The sequence below is a fragment of the Anopheles merus genome, chromosome 2R, assembly GCF_017562075.2.
Source record: "Anopheles merus strain MAF chromosome 2R, AmerM5.1, whole genome shotgun sequence".
Lineage (NCBI taxonomy): Eukaryota > Metazoa > Arthropoda > Insecta > Diptera > Culicidae > Anopheles > Anopheles merus.
In genome coordinates, this window is record NC_054082.1 from 55,385,317 (window position 1) to 55,400,840 (window position 15,524).

At 42.7% G+C, this 15,524-nt stretch overlaps 2 protein-coding genes across 12 annotated transcripts in view; one reads left to right on the forward strand and one right to left on the reverse strand.

The window, feature by feature from the left end:
• Positions 1–75: 75 nt before the first annotated feature.
• On the forward strand, positions 76–1,059 carry LOC121600361. Its single transcript, XM_041928871.1, has 2 exons — positions 76–154; positions 518–1,059. The coding sequence occupies exons 1-2, from the start codon at positions 76–78 to the stop codon at positions 1,057–1,059; spliced, it is 621 nt and encodes a 206-aa protein (XP_041784805.1).
• Positions 1,060–9,682: 8,623 nt separating this feature from the next.
• The window catches only part of LOC121588784 (dedicator of cytokinesis protein 4), an 82,703-nt gene continuing 76,861 nt past the window's right edge, over positions 9,683–15,524 (reverse strand). For 10 of the 11 annotated variants that reach the window (XM_041907120.1, XM_041907124.1, XM_041907122.1 and 7 more), the window contains 6 exons: positions 15,079–15,188; positions 14,662–14,679; positions 14,125–14,497; positions 13,831–14,052; positions 13,355–13,749; positions 9,683–13,247 (listed from right to left, as the gene is read on the reverse strand). In XM_041907120.1, the coding sequence (XP_041763054.1) occupies positions 11,378–13,247; positions 13,355–13,749; positions 13,831–14,052; positions 14,125–14,497; positions 14,662–14,679; positions 15,079–15,188 (2,988 nt within the window). In that variant the 3' untranslated portion in view covers positions 9,683–11,377. The remainder of the gene's footprint in view (positions 13,248–13,354; positions 13,750–13,830; positions 14,053–14,124; positions 14,498–14,661; positions 14,680–15,078; positions 15,189–15,524) is intronic. The other variant, XM_041907127.1, reaches the window with a different exon arrangement.

Sequence of the window (15,524 nt, forward strand, 5' to 3'; positions counted from 1 at the left end):
TCCCCATATGCTATGTTATGCTTAACCCCATGCAAATCCCCTACAATCTTCCATCCCCATGCTTGTTTGGTGAGGATGAAAGGCTCACTGTTACAAAGCATGTTGCAACATGTACCGCCTGCTGAGCGAAGAAAAGGCAAACAGTGGTCCTTGGGTGAGTGTGTGGCAAAATGAACGCAGGTCAGGTACTTTACTTTGTCCCTTATCTCGGCCTCTATCCGCCTCCGCTCGTCGTTCCTTTGCACGAATGCTCATACTGTTTCACACCAGGAGGCTTCAGCATGGCCAAAGATCGCCCCGTCGAACACATGACCTTTTCCCGAGGACATCAAGGATACTGCGCTGTGGAAAAGGGAGGACAAGTCCCAAAGGCAGAGCTAAATTGCGCCGTTGTTGTATTCGCTTTTCCTCGAAAATGTTGTATATGTTTCCGTCGTTGGTTTTTCTTCGGCAACATGCGACAATTGCTCTACTAATTACGTCGTTTTTTTACTGATTCTTTCTGTCTCCTGTTTAGCGACACTGTATCCATCGATGAACAATGGTTCCGGTGGATTGCTGCAACCAACACCTCTCCTAGCGGCCAATTCAAGCAACAACAACAACAATCATTCCCTGCTTTCGGGCCAGGGCAAGCAGCAGCAACCTGCCACAGCAGCAAACGTCGGCACCACGTGGAAGAACGCCGGCAACATAAATATCGATCTGGACAATCTGCTCGGCAATGGAGCGAAGGGTAGCAGGGGTGGATCGGGCGGTGGGGCCGGCGGCTCGAATGCACCCTCGATGAACCAGCTGAAAAGCATTCACTCTAGCCCGGTACACCAACCGATGGCGGCAGCGTTGAGCCCGCAGCCTCCCTACGGTGCTGGAGGAATGGCCCCGACGCCGATTAATTTGATGATGACTCCCGTACAGCAGCAGCAGCAGCAACCGCCCCCGGTGGGCATGATGATGGGCGGTATTGGCGGTGGTGCCTTTCTGAACGGCAACAGCAATAACGTCGCTTCCACGCCGACTGGCGGTGCAAGTTTCGGATCGTTCAACGCGTTTCAATGATCCCACGCCGGCCTGGCCAAAAGTTTGGCGGCCTCTTGCTACTAATCCCGTCGGAGTTGCGAAGATGGGCGCAGCGCTGTAGTAGAAGCAGAAAAATACGTCCACTGGAACGAACCTTGATTGGTGGTTGCCTTTGCGATCATCACTCCAGCTGTGCTGAGTAAGTAAAGTGTGATCGTACGCAACAAAGCAAGCTGAGGGTGTGGCGATCGGTAAAAAAATAATGTGCATAGTAAAACAAAGTGTTAATTCCTCCGTAAACGCCAATCAATCTACTCTTCTTTCCCACCAATAGCCCACCACCACTAGTCCTGTACCTCGTCCTTGTATCTTGTTCCTATCCTCCACCTTGCTCTCCCAATCTCCCTTTAAACTCGTTCCAACCAATGCGGCCTACACACAAACACACACACACTCACCCATGCATGTATTGAAGGATATTATTTTGCGTTATACTTCCGTCTAGGTTTCAAATTGCAATTTAGTCATACTTAGATAGGGGAAAAGAGCATTAAAAGTTAGATTTAAATGAATTAGATCGCAGCGGGATGATCAGTGGGAAAGGAGTGCACGAAGTAGTAGAACGCGTTTACCGAACTAATAATCAGTATTGAATGTTCTCTACCCGTCCAGCAACACTAGTTGGCAAATCGTGCTCGTTTGCAAAACAAGAGCGACCTAACAAGCAAGCACACACTAAATCAAATCCTGTTTCTTCCATATTCATCTTACTTTTTCAAATGCAAACATTCTACCGAAAGAGGATCTAGTGGGCGCTTGATGTGGGTGGCGTATGGCGTTTTATCTATTTTCTTGAATCATTCCGTGATATACACATCAAAAACACTATAATACTTTGAAAAAAAAATTGAACAGCAAGAAAAAAATAAAGTTTAAACATTGTCGGAAACATTAACAGGGTAAAAATAAACGATTAAAGTAAATCAGTGTTGTGTAGCACCGACTGTGAAACATTAATTATAATTGAAAAAAAGAAGAAGAAAAAAAGCATGAAGCAAGCACACAGGTTTTGGAATATTACAAAAACGAATTGAAGTATTTTCGCAACATACAACTTTTTAAACTAAACTAAAGAAAAGGTTAAAAACGACTATGCATTTTGTAAGTGTGTTGTAAGTTTCTCTGTGTGTGCGTGTATGTGTGTGTAAATGTGTCTTACGAAAGTTTTGCACAAACAGAAACAAACAAACAAAACAAAACAAACTGGCCAATACACGGTCAATACAGGAAAGTAATGCAAAAACCAAAATGGCAAAAGAGGGATCGAAATAGAAAAAAAAAATGGTGCATACGAGAAATGAAAAAAAAAACAAAACAAAAAACAAAAGACCATAAAAACACGTAGACATCCAGAAAAGATTATCCTATTGGAAAAGATAATCGTGTCTGAGAATGAAACTACATCAAACGTTCATCATATTGGATTATGTTATGGAAAAGCAAAAAAAAAAGCATGCAATATTGTTAACGCATTATATCATTAGCAAAAGTAGAGCAAAAAGCAACGAGTTTGGAAAGTTTACTGAATCCATCTTTGTTTTGGTTTCCTATTACCACTTACGGGGAACACATACACACACACACTATTGGTGGCGGGCACCGGGCACTAGCTAATATGTAATGTTAGTTTGGCTGTTTGTACTGTTAAACAACGGATTCCAAAACACTTCAAACTGTTTTTATTATTATTATTATCATAAATATTCTTGTCGCGCCTTTTACGCTTTTTAATGCAATTATGTTACAATTATGCACATTGTTACACATAAGTGAATGAAGCTACTAATACGTGCGCGCATAAACTTCCCCTTTTGTATATGATTAAGCGTATAAGAAGTAAAACAAACACATTTATGTAAGCGTATATTGCATTTGACTGTACACGTTATACATTATATTTCCGTTCCATTTGAGTATTAGTGGCTTCCTTTTATTATTCTTTTTATATTTTTTGTTGAGTTGTTTTTTTATTAATTATATACATATTTGTCTTCATTTTCCGTTTGCCTTTATCTTTGTTTCATTATACGTTTTTAAGATTTTAGTATGCCTTAATATGCTGTCAATAACTATAGAAAACTCTTACTGCTTTCTATATTTCATGCCAAAAACTCTTCTTCGGCGTGAAAATCATGGCATGTTTCCAGTAAATTACCACATTTTAACTTTGTTATATTCGTTAGAGCAGCGTTTTGTAAACTTCTGTTTCTGTTGCTTCCCTTACAACTATTACCAGAAGAAAGAAACAAAAAAGATGCGTAACGACAATAACATGATAAAAAAAATCATGCAAAACAATGCAAAACAAGAACGAAAATGTAAAACACAGCGAAACAAAACAAATTCCTAGATACAATGTCAAAACGTGTTTGTTGACAAACCGAAACTGATTGCAAACTGATTTTTAAATATCAAAACTTACATATCGTGCATAGGAGTAGTAGTAAAAGGGTGAAAAGTGAAAAGAAAAGGCCAAACGAAACGAAATGAAAAAAAGCAAATGCAATATGCAGTAATGAGAAAATAGGTAAATGACGATCATCGAGGATGATCGTTTTCTATTTGTACGTATCGATGAAAGCTGAAAGAATGAATGAATCATTTGGTGTAGCCCACAACAACACACAGGCGAAGGGAAAAAGGCAAACAAAATGCTGTAAAAATATACATTCTTTACAAATATATAAAACACAGCTGTAGTTTAAATGCCAGTACATGAAGAGTGAAAGTGTGTTGGAGAGGCACGAGGCGCACGTGTTGGCGCTGTCAGCCTCATACTGAATGATATTGGGCCAATCTACGTTGCAATACTATTAATGTTAGGGAACGGGACGGGAATCCCCTTGCGGCAAACGAGCCGGTGCCGGTGGTTTCCACGAATTTGTTTTTTTTCCTCAGTCCATCTGTTCAAAGTTGTTGATTGTAGTTGAATTTAGTAGTGTACTACTTCAGTGCTATACAAGGTGTCGAAATTGCAACGGCATACTACACTTGCGTCATTAGTACCACCTCTTATTACACCTTACAAGTAGGGCGCCATCCACCCACTCTGGTTTCGATCCTGCTCCGCGTGATGTACCAAATATTTGGATGTTAACCATGTTCGCGGGCGGCGGCAAATCGTCCGACAAGCCGCGCGTGCCAGCGTGGAAAGACTCTAATTACTTTACTTATTGCAGCAACCGTGTGGTTAGCACATGCTGTGAGCAGCAAGTAAAGCATAAGCAATGTAAAAATGAATTTGCATAGAAAACGAAGGAAAATCACGAATCAAAAACTGTGCCCAGAATCAATACGAATATATACCGGTGGGAAACAATAACAAATTACAAGGCAGCACGAACATTGGAAATCGTTAGGCAGGTTTAAACGAAAGCATAATTAACAGAGGATGTATTTTTGTTGAAATAAAAGTCAAAAGTGTAAACTATACCATTGTGTGAATGATTAATTTTACTTGTGCGGGGGAAAATGTTTACTGAGGATGTCTGACCGTAAAGAAGACACGTAATCCGAAAGATTAGTAACCTTTGTATCTTGGTCTAGAGTTGGATGTTACTCTGATTCAGATTCATGAGTTGGAATGAATCGTCATAGTGAATAATCTTTGAACCTGAATCACAAAGATTCATTGTTACAGTCCGAAGTATTCGGACATATCTATTGAGGTTGAGAGGTAGGCAGCCGTTGTGACGATGTCGTAGGCACGTACTTACGCTTACTGGAACGTGTAGCTATGCAGTTCACGATGTATACACCTCTAGCATTTACTTCCCGTGGTTTATTTTGTTTATTTGCTTTTTGGCTGATTCGATGGCTTTTTCTACCCTGGAGCTGGAACTGTTTGCCGTTCAGTAACGCAGCCGCAATAGCCTTCCTTGTGGCCAATCCGGTTGCACTGTTTACACTGGTGCTCCGAGAATGGACAGTTACGGACAAAATGCATCCGTCCACATTGCCAACAAAGAGTGCGAGGCAGATTACCTTCCGTTTTCGAAGAGTGCTGCTGATGAGAGTTTCCCTTCTCCTGTTTCGAGCATGACTGGCGATCAATCATCAATGGGTCCGCATTGAGATTGACGAGTCGTTGATATTCACGAATCAAGTTGTGTAGTGTCACGTGAGCTTATGCTGTTTCACCATCGTCCATCTGGGAAATTAGCCTTGCTCGAATATCGGCGTAGGCATGACCTTTAAGGCCACTCACAAACGTCAAACACTTAAATTGATCGATGTTCATATTTTTAAATCGAAATTTTCGCATGCACGATTCACCTTTGCTCCGTAGGCGATGATGTCCTCTGCTTCAGATTTTACTGGGTGGAGGCACTGGTACCGCTTGTTAAAAATGGAGGTGTGTGTGCCGAACATTTGCGATAGTATCTTGACGGTGCCTGCAATATCGACTTCCTTGGGAACCTTCGGCAAGTTGTAGTTGACGTACCTGGCGTGTGATGGTGTGTCCAACTTGCTCAGCAGCAGACACACCTTGGCGGAATCGTCTAGGTGCTGGGCATCCGATTCGAAAAGGTCCGTATACCGGCTGTACCACTCGTCAAAAGCGATTCCGTTCTCCGGGTCAAACGAAAATTCGCTGATGGTGCTTACCAAGGCCTGGAGAGTTTGCTCCGGGTTGCTAGGGGCAGGTGTAGGCTGTGCTAACTTCTGCAAAAGCTCCGTTATCAAATAGACTACTTGCTGTAGTTCTGCCATCGCTTCTTTGGGTTGTGCTTTAAAATCCACTGTAACACTGCGTAAGTTCTAATAGTAATGTTCGTCTATTCAAAGTCAACTGAAGATTCATTATTTGGTTCCATTATCCTGTGACATCCAACATTCTTGAATCTCTGAAGATTAATTTATTTCTAAAGATTTCAACACTTTTTTGTATCTTTATAGTTTGAAGAATCTGTATAAAGTGTACGCGCGGTAATCCGCACTTGATTGTATGCTTCGTCGAAAAGTTGTTTAAAAGCCATTGCTGATTTATGGCTCGCCGTGTGTGCGGACCCAAATATGACATATACAAGTGTGATGGATACAGCAAACATTTACGGATGAATCTTTAAATTTTCAGGAATCTTTTATAGATTCTTAGACGTTAGACACGTTAGACATTTACTAATCCTAAGAGATTGCTGAATCTCTCAAAAATACGATAGAAGCAAAGATACGAGAAACGTTAAAAGATAAAAGTCAGTTGGCAGTCTAGGATGGAGTGCCCTCTGCATCTGGGAGCACGAAGAACTATCAAAAGAGTGCAAGCTGACTGCTGATTACCCAGTGCACAAAAACAAGCGGTAGAGTGATCTGATCATTATTCCAATGGATCAATTTTTTGTTGACCAATATCGCGTCCTTGATCTGCTGTAAGAGTATCTGAAACCGTTGACGATCTCGCGCAAGATCGTCTATAAAGTCGACGTGGTAGCGGTTCCTTCATTGCCAATCAGTTTTGTCTGATTTGGACAGTGTACGTGTCTCAAAGATGATATGTACAGTTTAGTGATGGGAGCTCGGAATCAGACCTACCCGATTCCAATTCCATGTTCGGAACCAGTTCCGGAGCCGATTCCGATGCTGGAATCGATTCCGAAGCCGATTCCAGAGTCGATGATGGAGCCGATTCCTGAGTTCACTCTAGAGCTGATTTCGATTTTGGAGCTGATTCTGGAGTCGATTCTGAATCCGGAACTAATTTCGGATCCGATTCCGATTCTGGAGTTAATTCCGAATACAGATTCCGGACCTACTATTCGAAATCGATTCCAAAAAACTTCGGAGCTAGCCGGAAACGATTCCGACGAAATATTCATTTTTCCCATCACTACAGATGCTGTAGACCAGTGATGTCAAACACGTTTAAGGTCGCGGGCTGGATTACAGTTGGAAATATTGGTCCAATTTTTGTTTTTTTTCCATTCAAAATACAAACACTGGATTTGTTCCTATATTCGGCAGTTTGGTCCTATTTTCGGGTCGGAAAATGTTTTAATCAATGCAAATAGGTAGACAAAAATGTCTAAAACAGTTTCTCACACTCACTCTCACTCAAACTTCGTATATGAATAACAAATGAGCATATCTATATTGTAAAAATATGTATTGGGACAATTTTCAACACTATTTTACATGATTTTATGTTTTTAGTCACACTGCCGAAAAATGGCACAGTTACCATACAATTATAATACGCATAGTAGTTTATATTTACTCATACTTTACTTAAACGGCGGTCGCCCAATCCCGGACAAGAACAAAATGCAGCATTTGACAACGCTAATGACTAATAACGATAACTCATCATTTTAGCACTATATCGGCAAATATTCGCTAGCTATGTGGCCATTAAAAAAGGGACTATCAATTTCCAATCGGCCTCCAACTCACGCCTTTTTTAAGTGCTTGGTTTTTCGAAATGTTTAAAGATATCGGCCTGATTTTTGCAGGAACCAAGCTGAAGACTACCCTCAGTCGCAGAAGAAAAAAGTCGCGTAATGAACAATCTACTTCGCAGGGTGGCCACTCAACCGGGAAAACCGGGAAAACCGGGAATTAGCCGGGAATTTTATTTTTCCGGGAAAAACCGGGAAAACCCGGGATATTCTCAAAAAAATAAACCGGGAAATTATCACAAACTTTTGCTATCACTGTTTACCATCGTACTAAGTGTATTTTTAATTATTGGGATGTTTTGTATATTGTTCCCAACTTACCACAGGTCATCAACATCACACCAATGTGTAAGGACAACATTTTCCGTTTCACACATATGGTACGCAATATATGTACTATACTTCTCATTCGCACTGGTGCAATACTTACGTTCACCGATATCGGTTCTTGCACATTTCGGGTATGGTGTGCCTATTCGTTCTACCTTGCACACTCGTCTTTTGTTATTCATTTCTCGTGAAGTTGCGGTCGTGTCGAATTTAACGGTAAATTTAGTGGGCGATCCCAATTTTTGAACAGAACTGATAACTTTTAGCAATTTTAAGGTTATCCAATCACACATTGCCTATACATTGGCATTTTACATTTTGGTTTCGGGCCTCTACCTTCATTCCGCCCGAGTGACTGGGTTCCCACACTGGCACTGATGGTTGAGATGGCGTCGCATCTGCAGTCCGATCGTTGCTCCTTTGTTTTATTATCACATAAAATACAGTTCCCGTAAAACATAGTCAAGAAAGGGTCCCAAAATTAAGAAACCCACTGAAATCTCCTGTATCTATTCGTGAGGTGCACCATCAGCGTCGTGCGAGTAACAGCATAATGAATGGCTGCTGTTTAACAGGAAATCCGTTCTTCGCAAATTTGTATGCTTTCTCCGTTGGCTGTTTGGTCCATGACTTCCGGTTACCCTTTTTTAAGGTTATGTGATGACATCTGTAAATCAACAATTGATAGCAGATGAAAAATATCTTGGTCACGGGGTAAAGTCTTTACACGTTAGTGTCATGATGTAAAACCATCAAAAAGCAATATTTGTAATGTTTTTTTTTTGTAGTTTTTTCATCAGTTTTTTGCTCATATAAAACTTCCGAAAATATAAAAAATGCATATTTAAATAGCTTAAGATCCATAGTAGCCAAATTAGATCAACAAACGAGCGCATGATTGAAAATAAATTTGTACAAATTTGATAGAAATCATGCCAAAAATGGTTCTCAAATGTGTTGTCACACCTCCAGATTGGATACTATATTTTTGAATAATTCACTAATAAATTTTATCCAGTTTTCATGACAAGTGTCCATTTGTCCCGTAATGCCCGTGTTTACTTACCATCCTCTACATAACGATTTTTGAAAACGTATGATATAATAATTTGGAATTGCAGTATCGATAAAACCGGCACACGAAGCATAGTGAACCGGGAAAACTCCAAAAAGTCCGGGAAAAACCGGGAAAAAAACCGGGAAAAAACCAGGAAATTAAAATCCTGATTCGAGTGGCTACCCTGACTTCGGTTTCATTCAAATAATTACCAAAGTTCTTCGCGGGCCGGATTGAAAGGTTTCGCGGGTCGCATCTGGCCCGCGGGCCTTATGTTTGACATCTCTGCTGTAGACTAAAAAGGCATGGTAGAGTCCCAGCTTCGCCCGTTTCGTCAGGTTTGTTGTGATAAATTGAATCCCACATAATCGCTATGGAATGACCGGTTGGCAACATAAGCTGTGTTCTCTACTCAATGACCTGCTCTAGTAGTGAATATCCGAGCGATGGATGCAAATGGTCTGTTCAATGTGTTTGCGGTTCGAGTATAGCATGTGGAGCAGAAGAACGAACGAGGATATTGCTGAGCTGTATTATGTACTGGACAACCAGTCATCTGAAAACGGCATCCTTATATTAGGACACTCAAAAACTCTTGCCCGATCTAGAAGGGAAGACTTCTGTAATTGACCTACGGTAGTAGGAGTAGCGCAGTGAGTACACAATGGTACAGGCATAACGGGACATGATGGAGATTGGATGTTCGTCCTGAAGAGTTACTACTGGTGACCTGCCAGGCCTTGTCGGCAGGCAGGCTGAAAAAGAAAGATACAGGATTTTCTTTCTTCTTGGCTGAAACGAAACATTGCACAACGTACACTACTGGTATAGTAGCACTGTTTTATTAGGTAGTTTTCGTAAAAGGGTCAATATATTGAACTTTATATGTACGCCGACAAAAGGGGTTGAGTAGGTAAACAGTGCTCTGCTGGTAAGCTGCACACCGATTCATACGTATAAAATAAACTAAACTAAAATATAATCAAGCAATGGTTTGTCTGCTCTTTTTTAAATCTCCTTTACAGGGGTTTCCAGGGGTGCTCATAGTTGTGGGACACTTCCTTCACACTCTTTCCTAAGGGAAGTGAACTTCATGTGCTGGAAATTGGACTCTATAGCATCCTTTTTGTACAGGCTGCTTGAAAATTCCTATTGGATTTGACCAACAAGAGTGCTACAGAGTACAATTACATTTAGTTCTTTTTCCATAAGAAAGAATATCTCTCTCGATCAAGCTTCTTTCTTCATCCTTCTTATCCTTTCTCAATATCTTTGCTAATATCTTTAACTATTTGTATTCGCTTTTACAAGAGTTAAAATTCATTTTCCTGCCGCTCTTCGAAGCCTTTCACAAGAGCTTTCCGAGACTAAATTGTTCTACACCATTTCTGCTGACTAGGTAGGTAAACTACTAGGTAAGAAGAAAAGTGTAAGAGAATCGAGAGAGTACGGAAACGGTAACATGCAAGAAGAGTATTTGGAGGTAATTGTTTAGCTATGCATGGTCTAGCACGGACAAGCATATAAAAAGCAAATTCCTTGGAATGAAACTGGAAATGCTTCGCGCTCCAATGGTGGGCGCTCCCATTAATAATTACCGTATCTCGTAATCCCATTCCCTTCCACGCAGATCTTTCTGAACCCTAAAAATACTAGATTGAAATCACACTCGTTTTGCGCCGGAATTTGCCTTCCTCTCCAGAATAATGATTGTATCGTATTACTTGTACATAATGCAAAATTAATGCATCAACAAATGTTTTTTTTTTTTTGGTTTCTATTTCTAGTAATCAGCATCGGGAGACATGAAGGTGCCCCATGCTTTGAGAATGCGTTACAGTTTCCTATCGTTAGCTTTAGCTTTCATATAATTCTAAACAATTGGTTGCTGTTGTTTTTTTGTTTTTTTTTCTGTTTTGGCAAATTGGGTTTCAAATTCACAATAATTATGAGACTCGCTCGCACATATACAAGTTGCTGGTTTGCAAAACAATTCGTTTTGCCAATGTGCTGGGCGGTTGCAATGAAATGTGAGTAATTGTATAGAGGTATATCCATTGTGTGGAATTTGTTGTTTAGTTAAATTATGAGCGCACGTGTGTATATATGCATACTTACGGGGTATTCTATCTTTCTTTTTTTGTTGTATATCTATAAATATAGCAAATAGCTTGCTTGCTTGCTTCACACTAGTATTATAAATGGTTACTCTTCGCACGTATATGTTACGACGTTCCTGAATATTAGTTCTCGTTGGTATGTGGTTGCTTTCTTATCTGAGATAGCCGCTATCGTGTCTCCGGTTCAATGTGGGTAAGAATAAGTGATTGCACATGTTTTGTCTATCGACGCCCACTTCCGTTCGACTTCCCCCTTCACTTTCATATAATATCATGATGTTTACCAGCCCGATCAAAAACGATCGGTGGAAGAAAAGTGTTACGCTGTTTGCTTTTCGTTTTCCATAGCCGGAAATACAACTCATATGCGCCACACAATTGCGAAATGCGCGTTTTTAGTAGAATATTTCATCCTCCTCATCCCTTCGGAGAGAAATGATCGTAGTCGTAGTCGTTGTCGTCGTGATCGAACTGAGCTCCAGCGCTTCGCCGGACGATGCTGATCCGTTCAGTGTGGTGCTGTTGTAGCCTGGCGTTACTACCACACCAGCTCCAGTCGCACCGGAGCCACCACTTACCGACCGGCCTGGGCTGGGTGTCATTTTTGCGTGCTGGCTAATGGGAACGCCGCCACAGCTTGGTGTCGGATTGTCACATTCGTCGCTGAACGAGTCGCTGAAATTATCATTGAACATTGGTGGAGGCGCTGGGCTAATGTCGTTCAAGCTTAGCTGCTCCCCGTCGGACGAACTGTTGGTGCTTAGGTTAAGCGACTGGTTGCGCTGATGGTGGTAGTGGGATGGTGGCGGTAGATGCTGCGCATGCGCTCCTTGGGAATGGAAGCTAAGGGTGCTGTTGTTATTGCTGTGATTGTTATTATTATTATTAATATTATTATTGGCCAGTCCTCCCCCGCCGAGGCTCGCCACCGGGAGTGAGTGCTGATGGTGTAGCGAAGCTGATTTGGGCGGGATGGGTGGTGGCGGTGGTTGCACCGATGTACCGCCGATAAGAGGTGCCGTCGTTCCGGCCACCATTGGAATGCTTTGGTACGCTTCGGGGTTGGAGTTTGTCTTCTGATGGCCACGGACCGGATGCTGGGACATAACCGGCAACGTATTGCCATTGGCAATAATGTTGTAGTCGTCGTGGGATGTGGCTGCGGATGTAATGGTCATCGGCTGGTGATAGTGTTGGTGCGGTGGCGTTTGAGCGCAGCCCTCTCCTCCTTGCGGCAGGGGACCACCGCCTGTTGCCCCGGAGGACGATGCTGCGTTGAGATTGTTTAATTCCTGCGTGCTGGTAGAAATGCCCGAATCGCGATAGAAACCCTGCCGGAATTCGGCCAGATTGCGCGGGCTGCCATAGTTGCCGCTGTCGTTGAGCGAAATCTCATACAGTGAATACTTTTTCTGCCGATTCTTGCCCGGCAAACTGCTGTGCTGCTGTAGCTGCTGCTGCTGCTGCTGTTGCTCAACGTACTCGGTGAATGGCATCGGATTGGAGCTTCGTTTGTCCGGGGTGTGGCCCCGTGGTGGCAATGGTGGCGCGGTCGGCGAACACACTGCAGGCAGCATCACTGCACCAGTACTGTCGCGCGGTGGAATGTGGGGTGCTGGCGAGGAGGTTAACGCCGTCATCGGAACAATTCCGGACAGCGAGAGAGTCTTTTTGTTCACCGACATGTACGTGCCGTCGTAGTCTTCCGGGAAGTACGCTAGCTCTTGTGCTCCACCATTGGACATGCCCATTTTCCCCCCGTTTGCCCCCGTACCACCACCGTATATGTCTGTACCACCACCACCGTGCGGTTGCTGCTGGCCAATCGGTAGCGGAGGCAGCGGTTTGGTTGGAATGTTGATGTTCGTTTTCCACTCGGACGTGCTCTTCTCCAGCTCCAGGAACGCTTCCGACAAGCGATTGTGCAGCGGCAGCACCTGTTCCGGTGCAAGACTGCGATGGAGTTCCAGCGCCTGGCGCAGGATTTGCATCTGCTCAAAAATCAACCGCTTCAGTCGCTGTACATGCACACTCTGATCGCGACCCTCGGCCGATTTGGCGAAACGTTCCGAGAAGAATGCGTCCTGATATTTGCTAAAGCCTCCGTTCACGTTCGCATCCACCGATCCTTGCAGTCGCATCGTGAATGGGTTTAAATTGCGCTTCGGATCCAGGCGGTACTGTACGATGAGATCGGAAAGTTCCTTGTTTACGTTGGCAATTGTTTCGCAAGCAAACTCCACCGGTGTTAGCTCGTGCTCCGATCTGTGCCGCAGAAAGGTAGAAAATAGTATCATTAGAACCAAACGTTTAAGCAACCGAAATACTGCAGTGTGAACGTGTCATAAAAGCAAAACAATAGCAATACTCACGTCTTACTAACTTCGAACCATCGTAAGATGCCCGGCAACGGTTGGGCCGTTTCGTAGATCGTTCTCACGATCCACAAGGACTTGAACTCGTTATCTTTATCTACCGTGCCCTTGTGTACTGGACGGTCGTACTGGAACCGTGTAACGTCGTTCACTTCATAGTACTTGGAAATTTTCTCCGGGACGGTCACTTTGGCACTTTTCAGATGGTACGGATCGGCGATCGGGCGTACATTGACGACATGAAACCTTTGCTCCGGCGAGTTCAGAATCGAGCTGTCCGGTGGGTATTGCTTCTTGTCCAGAATGAATGCAGTGGGAAATTCGGTCTGGAGCCGCTGGATGAATGCACCGATGCGTTCGTACTCCAAGCCACGATAGATGAATTGTTTGTTCTAAGCGGGAAGAAAGGAACAGAAAATATAGTTCGCGCGAAGGGTGTAATTGCATCATTGCACCCCACGTAAAACACGTACCCTGACGAACGATGGAAATCCTGTACCGTAGTATCCGACGCGAAAATATTCGGGCTCTGGGCGCAATTGGGTCAGGATGTTTTGGAAAAACTTTGCCTCCTGAACTAATGCATCGCTCAGCCGGTTGTAATCGAAACGTTTTCGCTCGTAAAATATAGCCAGCTCCTTGCACAACGGGATGCCCTTCTCCCAACATTTGCCCTTATCGAAATAGCTTATGATCTGTAACATAACCGTGAAAACAAAAAGACATTAGACATCCTTGATCTCCCCAACGCGTGCATCATCTCTTACGTTTTTATAAATTTTCTCCTTCTGTTCCCATTCCCGAGGTCCGTTCGATTCATCTGAAATGTTTTCACTATCCCAGGACAGCATATCGGCGTACAGCTTCAGCGTCAGTCCAGCTTCGACATAGTTTTCGGCACCGAGATGCAGATCCAGCAGCTTGTAGATGTATCGAACGTACATTTCCTTGCGATTAATCTCGTCGTTGTAGAAGTTCAGCAGATTGACCGTGCAGGTCATACGTTTGTCGCGATTCTCGTCCCCTTGCATGACGCTACGATAATCTAGCAGCCGTTCCAGCAACCGAGTGACCGAGGAAATGAATGCAATTCCCGACTCGCGCCAAGAGGGATTCTCCGTTTGTACCCGTTCCAAGAGGCTGTACGAGTCGATCGGTGATTTGAATATTTAAAAAAATACAGAAGAAACCAAAGAATTCGATTATGTTCCACAATAAGGTTATGCCATACTGCATCAATGGTATTGAACAACACAATTAATAAAGTGGGTTTAGTTTTGTTCGAAGGTTTAGTGATAACTTACGCTAGACACAGTTGCTCCCTACAGTTTGGGTGCATATGTGCAATTGAGGTCGTTTTTTTCACGGTAGATGGGCGTAAACAGAAGAAGAAACACGACACGGACAAATTTGTAGCAGAATGTGAACCAGAACACGACGACGTTGATGCACGATCGTGATGTTTTGGGTGATATTAGCGAGGATCATGATGATGGAGTGATGGCGATGTAGTTGATGATTTTGATGAAGATCATTGTTCGCGATTAAAGCAGAGTGTTGAGAGGTTAGAGTTAGTATGAACACGAGACTTATTTTAAAATTAGTATGTAATTAGTCATTATTTCGTTTCAAACTAGTTTACTCATTCTTATAAGTTCTTAGTGACGATTTTCATGAGATGAAAAAGTATACAACATACAGTCTAAGTTAGAGCTACTCACATTGTGCTAAACAGTTCCCGATACTCATCGTCGCCCTTATTCTCACTGATGAGCAAATCCAGCTTGTCAATCAGTTCGCTTTCTACCAGCCGGAATGATCCACGTGAAACCTGTAGAAACAAACGGGAGAACAAATTACGAATCGAAAGTCATATATATCGTGAAAATAATCGTCCATTTATCATTCTTTTGACATCCAATGGGACAACAGTACGAAGCAGGCATTCGTCATGAAGTACAAAAAATACAGCTTGGCTTAATCCATCCATTTAACCTAACTCATACCTTTCATACTCATACCGCAAACAACTTCCCAAAACGAATCAACACTTACACGCTATGGAATTTGTTACAGGGCCGATAAAATCAATAGTTTCGCAAGAGATAAGCAAGTCGATGCCATATGCCAAGCGATATCTCATGTTTGTTGAATCTTGTTCTTTCCC